The 20539-nt window shown below is 40.1% G+C and overlaps 3 protein-coding genes across 5 annotated transcripts; 2 read left to right on the top strand and 1 right to left on the bottom strand.

Annotated features, from left to right (window-relative positions):
* Positions 1 to 1146: 1146 nt before the first annotated feature.
* On the bottom strand, positions 1147 to 4344 carry cfap210 (cilia and flagella associated protein 210). Of its 3 annotated transcripts, none has more exons than XM_085374995.1 (9): positions 4296 to 4344; positions 3711 to 3910; positions 3400 to 3573; positions 3109 to 3314; positions 2848 to 3004; positions 2637 to 2776; positions 2335 to 2527; positions 1586 to 1750; positions 1147 to 1500 (listed from the first exon to the last, which is right to left on the bottom strand). In XM_085374995.1, the coding sequence occupies exons 1-9, from the start codon at positions 4342 to 4344 to the stop codon at positions 1147 to 1149; spliced, it is 1638 nt and encodes a 545-aa protein (XP_085231121.1). The 3 variants fall into 3 exon arrangements, with proteins under 3 accessions (XP_085231121.1, XP_085231122.1, XP_085231120.1); XM_085374996.1 differs by having other exon boundaries at positions 3711 to 3907; XM_085374994.1 differs by having other exon boundaries at positions 3711 to 3920; positions 4300 to 4344.
* A 3473-nt stretch (positions 4345 to 7817) lies between these two features.
* On the top strand, positions 7818 to 13782 carry phgdh (phosphoglycerate dehydrogenase). The gene is made up of 12 exons (XM_085374801.1): positions 7818 to 7955; positions 9739 to 9890; positions 9978 to 10043; positions 10142 to 10196; positions 10385 to 10483; positions 10570 to 10702; positions 10794 to 10942; positions 11042 to 11194; positions 12071 to 12209; positions 12476 to 12603; positions 12698 to 12920; positions 13628 to 13782. The coding sequence occupies exons 1-12, from the start codon at positions 7818 to 7820 to the stop codon at positions 13780 to 13782; spliced, it is 1590 nt and encodes a 529-aa protein (XP_085230927.1).
* Positions 13783 to 16718: 2936 nt separating this feature from the next.
* Positions 16719 to 20090, top strand: klhl23 (kelch-like family member 23). The gene is made up of 4 exons (XM_085374468.1): positions 16719 to 16782; positions 16997 to 18226; positions 19285 to 19437; positions 19517 to 20090. Exons 2-4 carry the CDS (start codon positions 17002 to 17004, stop codon positions 19825 to 19827), a joined length of 1689 nt encoding a protein of 562 aa, XP_085230594.1. The 5' UTR covers positions 16719 to 16782; positions 16997 to 17001; the 3' UTR covers positions 19828 to 20090.
* The last annotated feature ends 449 nt before the right edge of the window (positions 20091 to 20539 follow it).

The following is a 20539-nucleotide window of genomic DNA, read 5'->3' as shown; positions in this document are numbered from 1 at the left end:
TTCAGAAAGCTATCCCAGAAGCTTAATGCCAGCCTGCTTTATTCCTTCCAACACTGGTTTTTATGTGTGTTTGGGATCATTGTCCTGCTGGAACACCCAGTTGTGTCCAAGTTTCAATGGTCTAGCTCTGAATTTGAGATAAAGTTGAAGAATTTGTCAATAATCGTCCTTCATTATTCTATCCACATTGTGCAATGTACCAGCACCACTGACAGCAAAACAGCCAGAGCACGATGGTACCACCGCCATGCTTGACAACTGGTACAGTGTTTTTAGGTTTTACTCCTCGAAACATACCTCTTGTCATCTCATTCTTTGTTTCATCTGACTGTAAAACTTTATTCTAGAAGGCATTTGGCTTTTCGTGTGGGCAACTGCAAATTTCAGTTCAGTTTGAAGGTGTTGGAGATGTTTGGAGCTTTTTTTCTTGCTTGTCACCCTCTCATTTCACAGGAATGTAAAGCTGTCTTCGTTGTGGACATTTCAAGCAGTTTCTAGGCATCAGTATTGGTGGTTACTGGGTTGATGCTGAGCATTTTAACAGATTTCATCTAATCTGAGGTAACAGTGTGGTTCTTCACGCAGACCATGGCATTGTGTGCTATATCTGAAGAGCTTGCACTTGCGTACAGTTGTTTGAACTGATGATCCTGGAATCTGCAGTTGTTTAGGAATGGATTGGAGCTCCTTGGACTTGCCATTGTTCTGAGTATTGGTCAATCCAATAAGTGCTGTCAAACAAATCCTTTCTATGTTGGCAAAGAGAAACTTCCAGTTTTAATCAAACATGTTCACTAATGAACGGTCTTGTGAAGTTAAAATACATTGTAGAACCTTCAACAGCACTTATTAAAAGATTTAAGTGATTGTATGTATATACTTGAATCTTCATTTTTTTCCCTGTCCAAATCTGACAGGGACAAAATGCAGGTGACATTAGGGCGTTCGGGATGTGGATGTGAGACCGAGTGTTTCGGCTGATTCGGGTGTAGGAGGGGTTTGTGAGTTTGTTCATGAAACCTGATAGCAAGCAGGTTAGGTTCACACAGCCTGACTCAGGAACAGTGTTTCCCTCATATCAGAGTTAACAAACTCACACTTACTGAACCTGCTTTCTGGAAGTGCACTCAAACTGGATGTAACCTATCACCATGTGAATCCAAGTCTTCTCTTGGCATCCTGAATATCTACAGCTTGGTGAAGCTTTTTGATGTTCTGGGTGGCCAATGACACGTATTTGGGCATCTGAGCTCCAGTGCGGTCCTGAACAAGGTAACTTGGCCTGACTCCACTAAAAACAGGACCGGACCCACCTCCGATCCCTTCCCTCGCAGCTTTACAAAGTGGAAACACGTTTCGCTGAGCCTCTGCTGCAGCATTGATGATTTGCTGTGAATACTGCTGGAAGCGGTTTTCCTCTTCAGCGATGAGTTCTGCATTCTTCACTTCAAACTCATGTTCCTGTTGTCTCAGCTGCTGAAGTCTGGCACCTTTTTCAGCCTGTATTTGCAAGGCAAAGGCAAACGAGTTTCAGTGAAGAAGGTGCAAAGTTTCTGATTAAAACTTAAGTTTTGGCCGACATTACCATTTGCGCAGCATTGAAGTCTTGCACCTCTCTTTCTTCTTCTCTGATTTTCTTAACCTTTAGTTGCTGCTTCTCAGTAAATATTCTGTCAGCCTCTTTCTTGGCCTGCAGTGCTTCTTGGGCCTTCTTCCTCTCTATTTTGTCCTTCTCCTCCTTCTCTTGTCTCTGGTAAAACAGTTTGCATTACACACATGATTACATTTTGTCAGCAACAATATGGATTTCTCTACACAGAAAAGACACATTGGAGGATATATATACACTGTGATGGTATATTGAAATAAATAGAGCTTGTGTACCACTTTGGAATATTTAAACATCTGCAACTCAGGGATCTTCTAACCCTAACCCATGTAGTTTACGAGCACCCAAAGCTGTTGAGCTCATAAATAAAGCTCTTAAGAAGACATGGGAAAGTGATTTAAGTCTGAAACAGGATGAAAAAGAATGGAAAATAATGTGTACGAGCAGTAAAAGGTATTTAAGGTACGACTCATTCAATTTAAGATCATGCATTGCCTTACTTTCTGTATACTGTTGAATACCATTATAAATGTGTCCATTAAAAATAAAGAATGCATTTACAACGAGACATTTATGTGATGAGATGTGTTGGGGCAGGAGAGAGGATTGTGGTTTTTTTCTTGTAAGTTTAAATAAAAACTGTTAATTAGGGGGGATGGCACGACATTAAGAAAAATTGGACTTAGAGGAAACACACTGGATGTTTCATGCTCGGTTTGAGATACCATTAGCTCTCTGTGTACACTGATGGACTTCAACATTGCAGCTTTCTTCTCATCCTCCTCCAGTTGCTGCTGCGCCTGTTTTGCCTCGCTCTCTGCGACAGCCTTTGCGATCTTCTGCTCCTCGCTGACAGCTTGCTCCTGCTGTGTGACCGTCAGTTTGTTTATGATCCTGTCTCTACGTGTCTGGGCCTCTCTAGAGAAGAAAATGCATACGAGTATCCATTATATTTAAGAAGATGTAGCACTGGAGATACTTTGATCCAGAGCTATTTATTGATATATACTGTTTTACTCTGTCTTACCTAAGCAGCTCTTTTTCTTTTTCTTTGCGTAACTTGATGATTTTTTGCTTAGTAGAGAGAAACAGTTTCCTTTGCTCCTCTTCAGCTTCCCGTTTCTGAGCATCCGTGGCTCTTACGAGGTCTCTGTTGGTGATATGCTCCTGTAAAATGCATTAAATAAACTTAATGTCCAGTGAACTAAATACTAGATAAGATTCAGATAAGAGCCTACCTGGCGAGCTTGCATGAGGCTTCTTTTCTGATTTGCTTGTCTTTCTGCCTCCATCCTTCGCTCCAGCTGATGCAGCGCTTGGAGACGCTGGATTTCGTCTCCATCCTTCTTGCTCTCCAGCTTCTGTCGCTCTCTCAGCAGCTCATTTTCTTTTATTCTGAGGAAAAGTAATCATATAATTGTCATTGTCCTGGGGTAGTGGTGTTTTGGGGATTTAAAATTCTTAACACATACAGCTGGAGCCTGATTGTTAGGTCTTACTGGTTTCTCAGGTCTTCTGCAGAAACCTGTCTCACAAGCTTCCTCTGCATTGCCTTCTCCTGCTCCTGTTTCGAGGCTTCATCCTCTCTAGTCTGTACCATATGCAGAAATGCTTTGTCCACATCTATATTGGCACTCTTTCTTCTTTGTTTAAGCTCAATCTGAGCATCCCTCTCCTTCAGCACCTCTGTCAGCAGGAGTGCACTCTGTGGAGGAAGTGTTAATCATTTGTTAGGTGAAATTGTGCAGTTTTATACACAAGTGGCATAATAATGCACAAGCGAGACTAACATGTAGTCCTTTGACTCTGTCGGTTTGACAGTAGAGCTGAGTCTTGGCTTTTTCAATAATCTCCTTCCGCCTCTGCTCCTGGTATTTTGCTTCTTCTAAATCAGCCAGTCTCATTTGCTCCTCCTCAATTTCCTTTCGAATCTTCTTTTCCTGCAGCCTTTTCAGCCTTTGTCCCTGTGACAAGACATAAGTGTACGTAAGATGCAGTGTGTTTTTGTCTTTGTGTTCCAGCTCTTTTCAACCTAGCAAGTGCACATGACTTTATTAGTATAAATCTAATCTTAGGAAATGTCTCTCAACATGGAACTTACATGGAGGGTATCAGGCCAAAGTTTCACCACCTCCTGTGACTGCAGGTGTAGGTTCTCTCGCTGTTTAGCTGCCTCTCTTATTCTCTTCTCTTCTTTATTAACCCCACACAGTTCATCTTGAATCCTCAGCCATTCAGTCTTACGTAAGACAGTAACATGTCGGAGGTCTGGTGGCTGCATAGCTCTAATGGCTTCATCTGCTGACACATTAATAAAGAAATTACCACTGGAACATGTGCTACAGCAACCACTGATCACACCAAGGTTCCTACTACGTCCCTAGAAGATATTATACTCATATAGAGAAAAAAACCACAACACCCCACTTGTAAAATAACTGACTTTCATAGTTGTACTTCTTGGTTGAAGTGAAGTGAAGCAGGATCTTGGAAAGACTTTCAAAATTTAAAATCAAAAGCACTTATAGGCTAATAGCCTCGACAAACAAATAGCTTAAATAAATGAGCATTACATTCGGCTCCATCTAGAGTTTTTGGTTCAATAATGGCTTAAAACGGCTCTGGTAGCAAAGGTTAATTATATAACTACACATAATAAACTTTGAAATATCTGTTTGGCTCTCACCATTCTTACTAGCTCCTCTACGACGGCCGTACAGAACCACCGCTGCCATTCCTATCGGATGGAGTGGCTACTATTATAGAAAATAATGTCAAACACAAAAAACAAAGTAAAGGTTCTCTTTTATTTTATTATAGTTGAAAGCTGGCGTTCATCAGACTGCCCGCTCTACGTAGCCTGAGTTTGTTGCGTCGTATCCAGGCAATGACGGAACCAATCAGAATCATCCTCTGAATACTGATAGGCAGAGCCCTCAGAGGGTCAGCGGGGCTCAGGAGAGAAAGCTCTGTTTTTCTCAAATTAGTAGGCAATAAATCCATTGATCTACAACAGTATTTTATACCGCAGTCAAGTGTATATATACACACTCGTATACACTCTGAATTCATTATGTAAAAAACTAGGGAAAATGAATGGCGTGACACACGTTTTTTTGTGATCTTTCCATAGTTATACACAATTTCTGCATGGGGATGCATGTTCAGTTATCTCACTGACACCAAGAGGAGAAAAGTGGTTGTCTAAACTTAGAAAGAACAATCTTGTCTATGGTTTAAAACAACATCAAATATGTAAATTAATTTTTTCTAAGCACCACATTTGTACTTTGTACAAATTTGTTTTTTTTCTTACAAACATAGACCAGAACGCTGTGAAGTACAATGTTTGGTTTATTAAAAACAACAAGCAGGTAAAGTTTTTCTCATTGCAGTCTTCAGGCTGAGTCCACCTGTGATTCACGTGCTGACAGTTAGGGCTCAGTTTTTACTACTTTTACTACTCTGATGTGTCAAAATATGCCCACTGACAAAGCCTGTAGTTATGAAAAAATGTTAAAAGAGTAACTGAAAGTAATAGATGAATGGTTCATAAAGTTTTTATTTACAGTATACTAATTAAACATGATGGGAAATCTGATGACAAAGATGGAGTCTCTGATTTGGACAGTGATTCTGGTTTGTAATAGGACTCCTGGCAATTTCAGATTAAATAATTTTGTTGTCTTTACTCTTGTTTAAGATCTTGGTCAATGAAATCCATTGTAAAATCTGGTCCTTTAGGCATATGCAGCTGTGTGACCATGACAGATGTGCTAAATTTACTGAGCCAGCAGTGAAACATGGCCTGTCATGTGCTGCCTAATGAGTCAGGTGATGAACAGTGTCTGTTGAATTAAGACTCGCCTGACCTGACTTACTGTTAAATGGGGAGAGTTATGGACCAATTTGATCTTTAGGTGATTACATCTCTCAGATCCTTTACTTTGCTACTTATGTTTCAGCTGTTATAGTTTATACTCAGTTATTTGATAGAGTTTTGAAGGTTATTCTGAACTGTGTTTCATACAAGGCTATGCTGGTAAACTCTGAGAAACAAAATATGGATCTAGAAATAAGCATAATCAACACCTCATGATTAGAATTTGTTTTCAATTTGTAGCAGAGTTTCACTGAACGTCGGAGACAGGCTAAGAATAATATTTTTCTACTGTTTGTACTTAGTAAAGGTAAAGTACTTCATAGTACTTACAAACTAAAGATGTATCCCTTTCCAGCTATGAATGCGGTTTATGTGTTTACTTTTATTTGCAATCTTTCAGTTTCATTTTTTCTAATTTGTACAGCATACAATTCATATATTATCCCTGGTATAACTAAAAACTATGCATCGTTTAGAGTCTCGAGTTAGGGATTGGTGTATGGATAAGCTACACTGAGTAACCTTAATATCATCTGATAGTTGCTATACTGCTTGTATTACATTTAATAAGCCATTGCTGCTCTATTGAACTTACAATATTTTACCTTTTTATATATTATTTTTTATTTCAGTTTACACTCATTTCCCTTCAGTATATGTATCTGTTTAGATTAGTTTGATACTTATTGATATATTTTTGTCCTATTCTGTTTTATTCAGCAACATATCATTCTACTTATTGGCACTATTTCTTATATGTATTGTGTGTTTGTCTTAGTTTTTAACTGCTCTAACAAAAGCATTTTCCATCTTTGCCATAAAGGAAACATATCCTATCCCATCATATAAAATAAAAGCTAGCAATCAGTTAAAGAAAATCTCAAGTTGACAAATAAAAGTATGTACAAAATAAAACACCCTATCCAAATAAAATCCAAGTCAATAGAAATTTTTAAATGAGGATTTCATTTATCAAGGGAAAAAAGTTTACAAGCCTGGCCCTATATGAAAAGGAATAATGAATTAACTGTGATAAACCATTGATTTTGGAAAGTTAAGCTTCATTAGCTAATACGAAGCCTTATTGCTGCCAGACTTGTTGAATCCAGAAATCACTTAAATAGAACCTGCCTGACAACGTGAAGAAGGCTAAAAGCTCTCAAAATCTAAAGAAACAGCTGAGAAACAAAGTCATTGACATCTATCCGTCTGAAAATGGAAATGAAAATTACTCCAAATGACTGCGTTCTGCTGTTTCAGGTGCTTCCATGACATGACTCCAGAAGGACATAAAATAACTCAACTGCAGGCCTCACCTGCCTCAGTTAAAGTCGGCATTCATTATTTAATAATAAGAAAGAGACTGGGTAAAAAATATCATCCATGGGAGAACTCCAAAGAGAAACTCACAGCTGAGCAAAAAGAACACAAAGGCTCATCTCACATTCACCAAAAGAAACCTTATATAATATGAGTTTAATTTATATGAAGCTTTGAGTCCCGTTAAATCTGACATAAAACGAATACAGCATTTCAATTAAAAACAAAACAAAACATCACATCAGCATGGTGGTGGTAGTGTGATAGCCTGTGGCAGGACAGTGATATGAAGCACACCAGCTAGTCCACTGAATGTCCCCAAAAAATAAAAGGAAGGTTAGATGGAAGATTGAGATGCTTTGACCTGACCTTAAACTGGCTATTCACACCAAACGTCTCCCACTGTGGCTCAGTTAAAGCATTTCTGCAAAGAAGAGTGGGCCAAAATTCCTCCATGTGAAATGTGAAAGACTCATTGCCAGTTATCACAAAAGCTTGATCGCAGTTCTTGCTGCAGAAGTGGCACAAGTAGTTATCGGGTTTAGGAATAGCTTTTTTCACTTAATAGTTTGAATTATGGTTTAAAAACTGCTTTTTGTATTTACATGTATGTGTGACAAATGTGCAAAATAATAAATAACGCTGATCCATTTTAACAGGAGGCTGTTGCTAACCTTGAACCAGCACTACGTGTAGTCTTACAAACCAAAAGCCAGTATTAGCCTCAGTTAGAGTACTTCTGCACTTTTATTTTGAATGCAGGCCATTTCCAGGATTTCCAGTATGCATTGTTCGGATTTGACTTTCTATGCTTTGAGAGCTGCAGGCGGATCCACGTAGAAAGGGGGCGTCTTAAATCAGAGACAACCATTCAAAACCGGCAGAAGGAAAAAAAGAAAAAGAAAAAAGAAGCAACTCCCCGATCCATCCATCCATCTCTTCTCCCAGATCACTCAGCACCCACCGGTGGCCCACCAACGAGCGACCCGCAGAGAAAACACCAAGATGGCCCCGATCTCCATCAAAACCGTGCTGATTAGTGAAAGTGTCGACCCTCGCTGCAAGACGATTCTGGAGGAAAATGGCATCCGAGTCACGGAGAAGCAGAACATGACTAAGGATGAATTAATCGCGGAGATAAAGGTAGTAATGGCACTCTGCGTTATATTGCGTGATTTCTTCACATGCACCCGCTGTCGGGTTTATTTTTTTCTTCCTACCAAGCAGGTTTCTATAAAGTTTAGTCTAAAGCCGCTTTCGCTCTAATCGGTGCGCATGTGCCCCTGCACGCCTAAAAAAGTTTTTGCGGACTAGCAGCCGGCATTTTTTATTCCGTAACACAATTCAACCTGAAACGTGTAATTAAATGATCCCGGCAGCCAGTTAAAAACTGATTTATTCGGTTAGTACCGCCCATTGTGAAGCTGATGCAACTCATTCGTGGTGTTGTGACTATTGCCGCACGGTCAGACCTCCTATCTGCTGCAAGTGCATCGGGCGGCCATTGATTCCACTTCTACCCCCAACCCAAACTATTCCATCAATCCCACATTTTCTCCACAGAGCCAATGTGTGTATGTCTAAGAATATGTGAACAAATTCAATTTGTCAGATTAGAAATAATGAGCTGTTCTCATGTAAGCTGAATGGACTGTACAGGGCTGGCTCTAAAACTTCTGGTGCCCTAAATGACATGAGGCCCCTGCAGGGGTGTCTTAACATTATTGTACACCCTGGGGCTGTGAGCCTTTTGGAGCCCCCATAGTCCAAAATGTATTTATTTTTAAAAATTTATTTTAGCCTATTCTCAATAAACATTTCAATGTTGAATGACCATTGGATGGCTGTTTCTCAGCATCTAGTCTTAAATTAAAAAAAAAAAAACATAGCTCTGAGATGAAAATGGACTGGTTGTGTTGCTTAAATAATGCCTGTACATCCTTGTTGGGCTTTCTAGCAAGAAAAAGCTTCTGTTCAAGAATTTTTAAATGATTTATTATGCTTTTGTCCTCTAGAATAAAATAAATCAAGAATATACACCACAAGGGTAACACAAAGTGTTCATCTCTCACACTGAGCTAACTGATCTAATAACTGGCTGCAACACAGGCTAATAAATCACCATGCAACAAATGGGATAGAATTTACATGAAGATCAACATAAGCGGCTTAAAAGTGTCCTTTATAGTTAATAAGAATAACATTTGGTAATAGTAGTGTGTGTGTGTGTGTGTACACGAACCAGATGTTGTTTGGCACTCTGCTGACAACTATTTAACAACGTTATCAGTCAGATGTCATTTTGCAGCATGATCAGTTTTGAATGCTGCAGTTTCAACCATTAAAAAAAAAAAAAAAATCTTTACGATCTTTGTTTTTTTGTTTGTTTGGGGTTTTTTTTGCTTTTTAGTCTGTATTTAGACAAGAAAGTGGAAAGAAGAGAGGGAAATCTGAGAGCAGGAAAAAGACACACAGTGAATGGTCTTGAAGCAGATTCAAACCCAGAACTCGGCACCTGAAACAACACCTGTCTGTGTCATGTCATGGCACATGACATGACACAGACAGAGATATAAAATCACATTTTATTGTGGAAAAAAGTTATTTGCATGGTTAACAGGTGTCCCCCTGGCAATGGGAAACTATAGAAGTCCATGTTACATTGTAACAGGGGAAAAAACCCCACTATAACCTGTCTTGTAACATTTCTGGTTGAACAGAGGTAAATCATTTGGCATAAAACAGGCCAAAGATCAGTGTTAGAAATGAGGAATTAATGAGAATTATTTAGTAAGTATATCATATCCTGGCATAGGATTTTTGACTGGTTCACAGTTTTTATGCTGCTCAAAATAACTGACACCCATTGACTCTGTGTGAACTATTGGGTGTATTTAAAACAGCTCTGCTTCTTTCTGAATCTCAGGACTATGATGGCCTCGTGGTTAGATCTGCAACCAAGGTAACAGCTGATGTTATCAGTGCTGCTAATAATCTCCAAATTATTGGAAGAGCTGGGACCGGTGTGGACAACGTAGATGTTCCTGCCGCTACCAAAAAGGGCATTATTGTCATGAAGTAAGCCTCCAGTTTAAATGCAGATTTTCTTCACTGTGCAGTTCCAGTATACCACTGACTTTACTTTATAACTGTGTTTTTCTGCAGCACGCCGAGTGGCAACACGATCAGTGCTGCTGAGCTGACATGTGCTCTGCTCATGAGCCTCTCAAGGCAAGACGAGTCATGTCATTTCTGAACAATTGCCGAGAAGCTCTGTGGTTGTAATTGAAGTGCAGTAATATTCCATTATTACGTTGATCTGTTTTCAGAAATGTGCCACAAGCAGCGATGTCAATGAAGCAAGGAAACTGGGATCGCAAGAAGGTAAAAGCATTTTCGCTTGCTCTCCAGTGTGCTGTTTGAACGGCTGTTTGCACTGGGAGCATCAAGCCATTACTGTTGCATGGTTGGCTCCATTGTCCACTCAGTTGTGAATAATCAGATGGGACACTTGGATCTGTGTACTTTGAGATTTTTGGAGGTGGGTCATTGTTTTGCTTCCGATTTTTCAGTTCATGGGCGCAGAGCTGTACGGCAAAGTGCTCGGAATAGTCGGACTTGGAAGAATAGGAAAGGAGGTCGCCTCGAGGATGCAGTCATTTGGCATGAGGGTCAGCATATGATATCTGCTCACAGTTACTGTGATATTTAAAATAAACAGGCATAAAAAGATGACAGGTTGTTTTCTCCTTAACAGACTATTGGCTATGATCCAATCACTCCTCCAGAGGTGTCAGCCAGCTGGGGAGTGGAACAGATGTCTCTGGAGCAGCTCTGGCCCCAGTGTGACTACATCACTGTCCACACTCCCCTGTTGCCCTCTACTGTCGGTGAGCTAAACACCAATCATATGTCGGTCGATTATAACGGTGGCGCAAAGTCCATCAGCAAGATGTGGAATTTCTCTTTGATGTTCCCAAGGTCTGCTTAACGATGAAAGCTTTGCCAAGTGCAAGAAAGGCGTGAAGGTTGTGAACTGTGCAAGAGGGGGCATCATCGATGAGGAGGCTCTGCTCAGAGCCTTGGAGTCTGGACAGTGTGGAGGAGCAGGCCTTGACGTCTTTGTGGAGGTTTTTCTTTTTGTCAAATTGATTGATTGACTTTATTTTTATTAAATAAAGAGATGTTGTTGCTTAAATTTCACATTGTCTTTATGTTTTTGGCTACAGGAGCCACCTAAGAACCACTCACTGGTGGAGCATCCCAATGTCATCAGCTGCCCTCACCTGGGAGCCAGTACGAAGGAGGCTCAGGCTCGCTGTGGGGAGGACATTGCCCTGCAGATCGTGGACATGGTGAAGGGAAAGAACCTGGTCGGAGCAGTAAGTCCTACATGCTCGTCTTAATACTGTGTTTAAAAAATAACTCCTCAGACCAGAGTTATAAATTTGCTAAAGGGCTACTGAAGTGATTGTTTGGCGGATTTGTGTAAAATGAATCGCTAAAGAAGCCTAAATATTCTCAAGCTTCAAAAGCATCACTATCAACAAATCAGACTTCATACCCACAGTTATCTGTACAGGAAGTAGTGGACTGTTTTACAGACTGCCGTGCAGCAGGTCAGAAGAAAACAGGAACCTAATGGATATCACAGCAGTGGTTATTAGCTTTCTTTGTCAAGCCAGGCTTTCTGCTTCGGGTTCTGTCCACACTTGCCATAAAGTGGGAATTTGATGCATCATTTCACTTTTCATCTGCACCAAATGGACAGCAGAATATGTCAAGTATTATCAGATAAGCAGATGATTATAAAGCTGTGAAGAATATAAAAAATAAAACTGCAGCGCTGTTTCTGGAAATAAGACAAGCGAGCAATGCTCGCAGAAAACCGTCAGTCTCAGGAATTTGTGAGTTAAATTTTTCTTTATTTCTTTTACTCCATGTGCCGTCAGTGCTGCAGTTTATTTTGAATATGACAGCTGCACATTGGACATCTGGAGCTTTAAAACTGATATATTTTATTGTTTGTTTAGTACAAAAAACATAAAGCAAACAGTGGTGATACATACAAAGAAACAGAGACTGAGCAGGAAACAGTATCAGTAGATAATCCAGTTTGATCACATTTGGAGGGTGTTGGTAAAAAAAATTATAAAAAAAAAAGCCCTCAACTAAAATAAATAATTATAACCTTTTTTTTTTTTTAAAAGAAAAAAGAATGATTTTGTAACAGATTTTAAACTGTTCTCCTTATGCAGGTAAATGCTCAGGTCTTGGCTAGCACGTTCTCCCAGGAGTCGCAGCAACTGATTAAACTCGGAGAAGCCGTTGGATCTGTTCTTCAGTCTTTCAGCGCGTCTAAGAAACCATTCAGTCACGTTCAAATTACTACACAAGGTAACATTTCTGGTTTAACCAGTTTCCTGTAACCAAGCGACCTCAAGGAGAGTTCATCTCATAGGAAGGAAAAATACTAGGAAGCAGTTTTTCCTCCCTCTGCTGGTGTCACAGTGAAACTGTCCAATCAGTCGTGTGGGTTTATAAGCTATTATAGGAATATCATTTCTGTGTAATTTCTTTTGTCTTTTTTTTTCTAAAACAGTTTTACTTTAAAATATTTTGCCTATAATTAAAAGCTTTTTGCACTCTGCTCAACAAACCAGGGGATTGCATGAAGTCCTCCACTGGTTACATGACTTCAGCTGTGCTGGTGGGTTTACTCAATCATGAATCAGGATGTTGCCCGAACCTCATCAACGCGCTGAGCTTAGCTAAGGAAACTGGAATCACGGTACACCGTCAATTTATTCAGGCAAATAAAACATGAGAAAAACAAGTGGAATATATGTCAAATAAATCTTTTTCCTTTATCTCAACTTCTTCAGGTTTACCAGGCCCACTGTGCATCTGCCGGGGCCACTGAAGGCGTGTGTAAGGTGGAGATTGCGGCCAATGGCTGCAGCTACAAAGCCAGCGGTTCAGTTCAAGGTGGAGCACCTGTCCTCCTGGAGCTGTGCAACAGTGTGTTCAGACAGCCCATCTCTCTCACTGGAAATCTGCTGTTCTTTAAGGCCCCTGCGAATCCTCAACTCCTGTCCTCACTGGCTGGTAAGAAAATGTAGACATCAAAACTATAATCTGTGAATATAAAAGATTTCACTGTACACAAATGGCCTCCACAGTCATCAAATCTCAGAGCAGGTTTGGGACATGGTTGAAGCACAGATGTGCTGCCAACAAATCTGTAGCAACTGTGCAATTCTATCATATCAATACTGGTTTGTTTCAGCACCTGTTTGAATCCATGCAACAAAGTATTAAGCGAGAGAAAAAGCAGGTCCAACCCAGTAGTGCAATAGAGTCGCCACCCTCTGGACAATAGATAGAATGCACAAACTCTCCCTCATTGTATATTCAAATGTATATTCAACATTCACAATCAGTAACTGAGAAAAGTTTCTTTTCAGTGTTTTACGAATTAATTTATGACTTCCATTAGTTCCATCAGTTTTGGAGGCTAAGGCAGTAACCTTAAACACAATATAAAGAGTCAAAATTGTTTCTCACTTCAGAACAATTAAATGGAAAGTTTAGGTTGGTGGTAGATAGTTTGCTTGTCTGTTAAAATGTGTGTCTGAAAACAAAGCATGCATTCTTGTTGTTTTTCCTCAACTGCTTCTTTACGCACATTTGTTTTTGAGTTTGAATTTAGATGAAAGCTGGCCCTGAGTTGTGAGAACTAAATTGTAACCTTCACCATGTTTCTTTTCTTTCCATTCACACCTATTTTCTCTCTTCAATTGTTCTTTGTTTAGGAGTGTTGGCCACAGAGGGAGTGGAGATTGAGTCTTTCAGTGCTCCTGCAGACCGCTCTGGGGATCTGTGGTATTGTGTGGGGGTGTCCTCTCTCTTGAGAGATCTCAGTGCCTTGAACTCCGTGGTGAAGGATGCAGCGCAGCTCAGCTTTTAAATGACAGCGCAAAGCACTTACAGAGGCACTGAATAGCATTCAGGATGTGAGATCTGTAACATTTTCAGGAGCGTCTAATATAAATGATCCGGTCTTTGTGTTTACAGCTAACAACTTGTGCAGAAGTTGCAGTTTAAAACCTGCATTTTATAACATTCCAGTGTTTAGATGTTTTTATTAACTTGTAGAAGTAGAAATTAAATAAAAATGTTTGTTGTACGCTGCTCAGTTTGTTTGATCCTCTTAAAGAAGACTTTCTAATATGAACGCCTTATATTTTAATATTTTAAAAATACTTCACTACACAGCTCGAGTTCAGTACAACAGCCCTTCAATAATTCCTCTATTAAAATGTTCAATGTGTGATTTGTGTCGGTTCTATGGGGGTTTTTTTGCCCCACTGTTATTAATTTTTGGTAAGATTACACAGTAAAGGGCTGCACAACACATCCCAGAGCTAGTGGCAGAAAGCTGCTTTGTAGGTTGTAGCAAGCAAGCAACAACACAACTTTTTTTCATATGTAAATCTGTTCCTGTGGCATCATGGAAATCTCACTCACTTTAGATCATCTCATCTCACTACTTTCCACTTCTAAATAAGAATACATTTCAGCTCATTGTCTCAAAACAGAGTAGCCAGAAATAGGCATTTACTTTCTGTAGACCTTCAGAAAATATGAGTCCTACCACATGCAGTGCATATGCTCAGTTCTCTGAATCCTTAAGCAAAGATATATTTTACTCCATCCTCCCAGAAAACCACAGTGGATGCCACAGTAGTATATTTTTCAACAATAAATAAATAAAGAGATTAAATAATGGAATCTGTGGAATCGTTGCATGAAAAACTTAATTCAATCTGTGTCCGCTGCCTAATCAGTCATGCAGTTAGTCCAGCCTACACAGCAATCTGTTTAATCCACAGCAAAGCGCTATGGCTTGTGGTAAATGTCAGATACAACAGTCCTTCTGCATCCATATATTGGATGATGGATTTGAAACAAGCATTTCACATTTGGATTGTTCACTCTTTAACGACCTGTTGTCACTAATTTTCAGTAAAGTTGTTGTGTAATTTTGCATACCTCAGGCTTTTCTTCCTCATTTCCCTTCCTTAAGAACGACTTCTTGACAGCCACCTTGAGACGATTTCTAATGTCACCAGCAGATGGATAAACTTTAGGACCTAAAGCATCTCTCAGGTCCTGTGTCAGGTCTTTGCTGTTTTTCCCCCCCTTCTTTCTTAAGAACGTGACTTTTAGATACTGTTCGTCTGCTGAACACAGAGTTTGATTTTTTTTAGGCCTGCAAGCTTTTGTTTGTCCTTTGCTTGTCCAGTTTCTTAATTTTTATTAAGGACACAGTGAATGGCATGCTGCCATATGCCGTTTTTTTGTCTAATAGCTCTTTAGAAATCATGCTGTTGTTGCAATGCCTGTCAAACTGTGATGGAATTTTTCATAGATTCAACTAAAGGAACAAATTAGGTGTTTGTACGATAAAGTGGCTAAGGATACAATTTATAATTGGTTCTTTGCTAAGTTGTCTGTTATGTGTATACACAACACTGGTTCATCCCTTGATTGAGGTGGCTTTTTATGCTTGAATGATTCATATATCAATGTTAAAGTGCTTAACAAAACAAAACAAAACAGAAAATCTCTATGAAAATGGTGAGGTACAAGAGCTGGACTGAAAATAAGTGAAAAAGCAGCCAATGTGCAAAGGGCCTTCAGAAAGCCCAGAGAGCTATCCCCTAAGACCACCTGAAACAAAATTACACGTCTGGCTCATTGGAAGCAAACTATAAAGAAGTTAGCTCAAGTTTTTTTGCACGTTAATATAAAATTAAAACATTTCACCCGTTCACACAGACTTCTGTGTTACATAAAACCGGTTATGATGTTGTAACAAGAGACAAAGTGCGATTCATTTTGAAAGTTTAATTCGATATTTTACCTCAGTTGGCTGTTTTATCAACATCAGTCGTTTGATTTATAAGTTAAACGTTCAGAAAATACTGAGTGGGACCGTCGCAGTGCTCATTTTAACAACAGTTAAACGATAGAATAAATTCATGAATAAAATCCTTCATTGGACTAAAAAGAAAAGAATCAGCATGTCTCACGGAAGGTAACTTTTTTATGAACATTTATGCAAAACAGTTGCCAGTCAAATCTCTGTCACTTAGCCATTAAGTTATGCATTGAGTCCAGTCTGCACCGCTGTCCCTTTTAATTCAGCATTAAGCGTTAAACTCTCAGGTAACAGCAGTGACCTGCCTCTCTGTTGCTTTATAAACCCAGGCGGCTTGTTATGGGGCACAAAAAACAATCTGTCTTTTAAAAAAAGGTTTTACAAAGGCTCTGTTATTACTAGTTCTAATGCAGTAATATTGTTTCATTATATATGATTTGCTGAGATTAACACATATTCCGTCTCTGCAGCCCTGTGCTGTTAATCCTCGTTAGGATTAGCTAAAGCCTTTACCGCACTCGAATTGGGTTCAGAATACCATGGCAACGCCAAGAATGGTGAACACATGAATGGACCAGTGCAATGACTTCTTCTTCGTCGTCGTCTTCCCTTTCTCCTTCTTGCGCCCTAGTAAAAAGCGACGCTCATTTGTATACTATTTGTATTCTGTTTGTGCCTGCTGGGTGCACAGAAAATGTGCCGTTCGTGAGCGCGTCACGAGACTGTGGATGGATGGAGGTTATATTTAGACTCTGAGAGAAAACGGTGGGGTTGGGTGATTCCTCTGAAGGAGTTTTGTCAAGGACCCGCTGTTTGAGACTACAGAGCAGAGGAGAGGAGAAGAGAGGAGGAGGAGGGGGTTATGGACGCTGCGCACAAATACCAAAATAGGATCGAGCTGCCTGCCTGCGACTGTCCTGCGTGAGCTAAATTGAGGCTCATGTGTGGTGGAGACGGGAGAGCTTGAGGACAGTGTGGAAGGAGAGACAGAAAAAAAAAGCTCGAGTCATTCATGGAAATAGGGTGAGTGGTAGTCAAGCAGTGTGTCTGCTTGGATACATGGATTAAAGCGTAAATGCGAAGACTCTTCTATGACCAGTCACACTGCAATTAATTATAAATGGGAATGTGACGCCTCGGTATTGCTTTGATGTTCGCCAGCCCTGTGTGTGTGTGTGTGTGTGTGTGTGTGTTTGGCTTACATTAGACACATACTTTCTCCATCTCTCTTTTCTAGATATCATGTCACATAAACAAGCCGAAATCTACACATATGACTTCTGTGATGGTGACCATCCGGCAGAGCTTCTGGATGCGCTCAGGCACTTCTACATTAGCGGGCTGTTTACCGATGTCGCTCTGCAGTGTGGCGAGTCGGGACAGGTGTTTCACTGCCACAAGGCGCTGCTGTCAGCCCGCAGCTCCTATTTCAAAGTCATGTTCACAGCTGACATGAAGGAGAGATCAAACAGCGTCATCAAACTGAGCGGCATAGACTACGGGGTGCTGGGTGCTCTGGTGGACTATGTGTACACTGCTCAGGTGTGCATCACTGAGAGCAACGTACAGAGCCTGCTGGAGGCTGCAGACCTGCTGCAGTTCGTTCCTGTGAAGCAAGCATGTGAGGAGTTTCTCATTCGCCTCCTGGATGTGGACAACTGCCTGGGCATGCACGCTTTCGCTGAGCTGCACCTGTGCCCTGGGCTGGAGAGGGAGGCACGCAGAGTGATGCTGAGCAGGTTCCCGGAGCTCATTCAGCAGGAGGAGTTTCTAGAGCTGCACCCTGAGAAGATGAGAGAAGTCTTGGCTGTACAGAGCCTCACTGTGCAGAAAGATGAAGTGTTGATAGATGCTCTCGCCACATGGGTAAACCATGACTTAGATAATCGCATACACCACGTTTCAATTATGCTACATTCCATCCATCTGGATCTGGATGAGATTTACTTTAAGACCACGTTAGACGTGTATAGACAATACTTAAAGAAGAATGATGGGAAATTGAAATCTATAATCATCCAGGCTTTAAGGTCAAATGGAAAAGAGATACCTGCGGCTAGAAAAATGTCTGCCAACATGTATATCATTGGAGGGTACTATTGGCACCCCCTTTGTGAAGTCCACATCTGGGATCCTATCAGCAACACATGGGTGCAAGGAAAGGACATGCCCAACCATGCAAGAGAGAGCTACAGCGTCAGTTTACTTGGTGCAAATATCTATGTGACAGGTGGCTACAAGACAAACACTGTTGAGGCCCTGGACACTGTTTCAATTTATAACTGTGACTGTGATGAATGGACTGAGGGCTGCCCCATGATTACAGCCAGGTACTACCATTGCTCTGTGGCGTTGCACGGCTGCATCTATGCCATCGGAGGCTACCGGGGAGGAGCTCCAGAACGAGACACCGAATTTTATGATCCGTTAAAAAAGAAATGGTTCCCTGTGGCCAAAATGATCCAAGGTATGCTGAAATACTGGGATTGTGTTATCTCCAGGGCTGAAATGATGAGCAGGATATAAATAAATGAAGGCAGAGGAAGCAGTTTCACCACAAGGTCCATTTAGTGGAGTTGTATGAGTTCTTTATGGGCTTCTTATAGGATGAAAAGCTGTTGTTTAAAACACATGGTCATAATACCATCTGCTGATGAAGATCATGTGATTTTTGACTGAAAGCTCCTGAGCAGTTCATACATGGAACTTGTTGTTTCTCAGTTCAAGAATGAGCATTAAAATCAAATGTCATTATATGTTTTTTTTAAACAGTATCATTGACAATCATTTATGTGACTCATACCATTTACGGTAGCAGCTATTTATTATATGTTCTGCACAGAACAACAAGCCGACAGAGTTCACATTAAGAATTGTATCCACCACCCAAAGGGAGCGAGCAGGCAGCTAACATTACAGCTCAACAGAAGGAGACACCATTAATGTTTAGATAGTGTCACACTGTTGCGAACTCATGCTTTTCAGCATGGTTAGATGAACTGTGGGGGTATAGCTTAGCAAATAATTGAGTAGTTCATAACTGAAACTGCTTGAAACAAGGTTTGCAGATTTTTGAACGACTAGGCCACAGTTTCTGCGAAAGCTGCTGAGTTTTTCCAAACAGTGCTTTGATAACCAGATGTCAAGTGCCAGTTATTTCCATTTTATTAAGGAAAAACCAGAATCTGATAGAGCTGATATCTACTAATCTGAACAACTCACACCAAAAAGATTCAGATGGATAAATGGCACTACAGGCCAGAGGAAAAACATGTAATTTTGATTTTGGGTGAACTGTGCCTTTGCACTGTGCATATATATATATATATATATATATATATATATATATATATATATATATATATATATATATATATATATATATGTATATGTATATATGTATATGTATATATATAACTTTGTATGAATGAAGTGATAAAACACATACTTAAGGTATCATCTTTTTTACGTGATAGACAGTTTGGAGTGTTCAAGTGATGCTTATGATCTCTGTTTTCTTTGAAGGTGTAGGAAATGCTACTGCGTGTGTAATGGGGGATAAAATCTATGTAACCGGAGGTCATTATGGCTACAGAGGAAGCTGCACCTATGAAAAAACACAGGTGTACAGACCAGATGTCAACGAGTGGAGCATCATTACAATAAGTCCCCATCCAGGTATGCGTGCTAAAGCAGACCAAACAGAAGCATGAGTATATTAAATGCTGTTTTCTAAGGTGAACTCCTCTCATTTCAGAGTACGGGCTGTGTTCTGTGTCTCTCAACAACAAGTTGTATGTGGTGGGTGGACAGACGACGATTGCCGACTGCTACGACACAGAGAGAGACGAGTGGAGACCGATATCGGTGATGAAGGAGAGGAGGATGGAGTGTGGGGCCGTGGTAATAAATGGTTGTATTTACGTAACAGGTGGATACTCGTACTCCAAAGGGACTTACCTTCAAAGCATCGAGAAATATAACCCTGAGCTGGACTCGTGGGAGATAGTGGGGACTCTCCCCAGCCCGACCAGGTCACATGGCTGTATTTGTGTTTATGGTGTTTAGTGACACAAATTTTTGTTTACTGATTATTTTGTGCCAAATGGATCTAACAGTGACTCCACTGAAGAGAGCTAATATTCCACACTTCATATTTATCTCACAGCATGTCAGCCTGCACCAGATCCTTTAGGAAGCTATTTGCCAAACTGTGAATATAGTGATGAATACCAGCTTTTCATACAAAACTCAGGGGCCTCATGTTGAGCGTTTTTTGTTTGTTTGATTGTTTGTTTAAAATAGACTGAAAAGAAATGAAAAAAAGAGAAGATGACATTTTATAATCTAATAAGTATTATTTAAAAATCACACTACAAATAGACTTTTATTAGTAGAGGTGTACTAGGTTGTACCTTGATTAAATAAAGTACTAAAATGCTAATAAAGTTCTGTTTGAGTTCAGTGAATTTTATGGACTTAAGAAATTTATTTGGCACTTCATTTGTTATATCTGTTAAACTGTTTGTTAACACAAATATTAAATAACCAGTCACATAGCAGCAACTCATTGCATTTAAGCACGTAAACATGTTCAAGATGATCCCGTGAAGTTCAAACTGAATGGGGATGAAAGGTGATTTAAGTAACCTTGAATGGTTGAGGGTTGTTGGCATTTCACAAACTGCTAATCTACTGGGTTTTTCCCAGATAGCTATCTCTAGGGTTTACAGAGAGAAGATGTCCAGTGAGTGGCAGTTCGCAAGTTGAAATAACTGAT

Source organism: Diplotaxodon limnothrissa, linkage group LG16 (assembly GCF_057381915.1).
Source record: "Diplotaxodon limnothrissa isolate DT_005_m linkage group LG16, D_limnothrissa_male_GT1.1, whole genome shotgun sequence".
NCBI lineage: Eukaryota > Metazoa > Chordata > Actinopteri > Cichliformes > Cichlidae > Diplotaxodon > Diplotaxodon limnothrissa.
The sequence above is the reverse complement of the archived record's forward strand: the minus strand, read 5'-3'. Positions and strand labels throughout refer to the sequence as shown.

What these genes read in the sequence shown, in the direction of transcription:
- cfap210 (XM_085374994.1), bottom strand. Translation starts at nt 4,344, where the DNA reads ATGGCAGCGGTGGTTCTGTACGGCCGTCGTAGAGGAGCTAGTAAG. An exon ending in GCAGAAGACCTGAGAAACCA is followed by an intron (nt 3,005 to 3,108) that starts GTAAGACCTAAC and finishes ACTTTTCCTCAG; the next exon opens with AATAAAAGAAAATGAGCTGC. An exon ending in ACTTCAATGCTGCGCAAATG is followed by an intron (nt 1,501 to 1,585) that starts GTAATGTCGGCC and finishes TTGCAAATACAG; the next exon opens with GCTGAAAAAGGTGCCAGACT.
- phgdh (XM_085374801.1), top strand. Translation starts at nt 7,818, where the DNA reads ATGGCCCCGATCTCCATCAAAACCGTGCTGATTAGTGAAAGTGTCGAC. An exon ending in GAAAGAACCTGGTCGGAGCA is followed by an intron (nt 11,195 to 12,070) that starts GTAAGTCCTACA and finishes CTCCTTATGCAG; the next exon opens with GTAAATGCTCAGGTCTTGGC. An exon ending in CTAAGGAAACTGGAATCACG is followed by an intron (nt 12,604 to 12,697) that starts GTACACCGTCAA and finishes CAACTTCTTCAG; the next exon opens with GTTTACCAGGCCCACTGTGC.
- klhl23 (XM_085374468.1), top strand. Translation starts at nt 17,002, where the DNA reads ATGTCACATAAACAAGCCGAAATCTACACATATGACTTCTGTGATGGT. An exon ending in TGTGGCCAAAATGATCCAAG is followed by an intron (nt 18,227 to 19,284) that starts GTATGCTGAAAT and finishes TTTTCTTTGAAG; the next exon opens with GTGTAGGAAATGCTACTGCG. An exon ending in TACAATAAGTCCCCATCCAG is followed by an intron (nt 19,438 to 19,516) that starts GTATGCGTGCTA and finishes CTCTCATTTCAG; the next exon opens with AGTACGGGCTGTGTTCTGTG.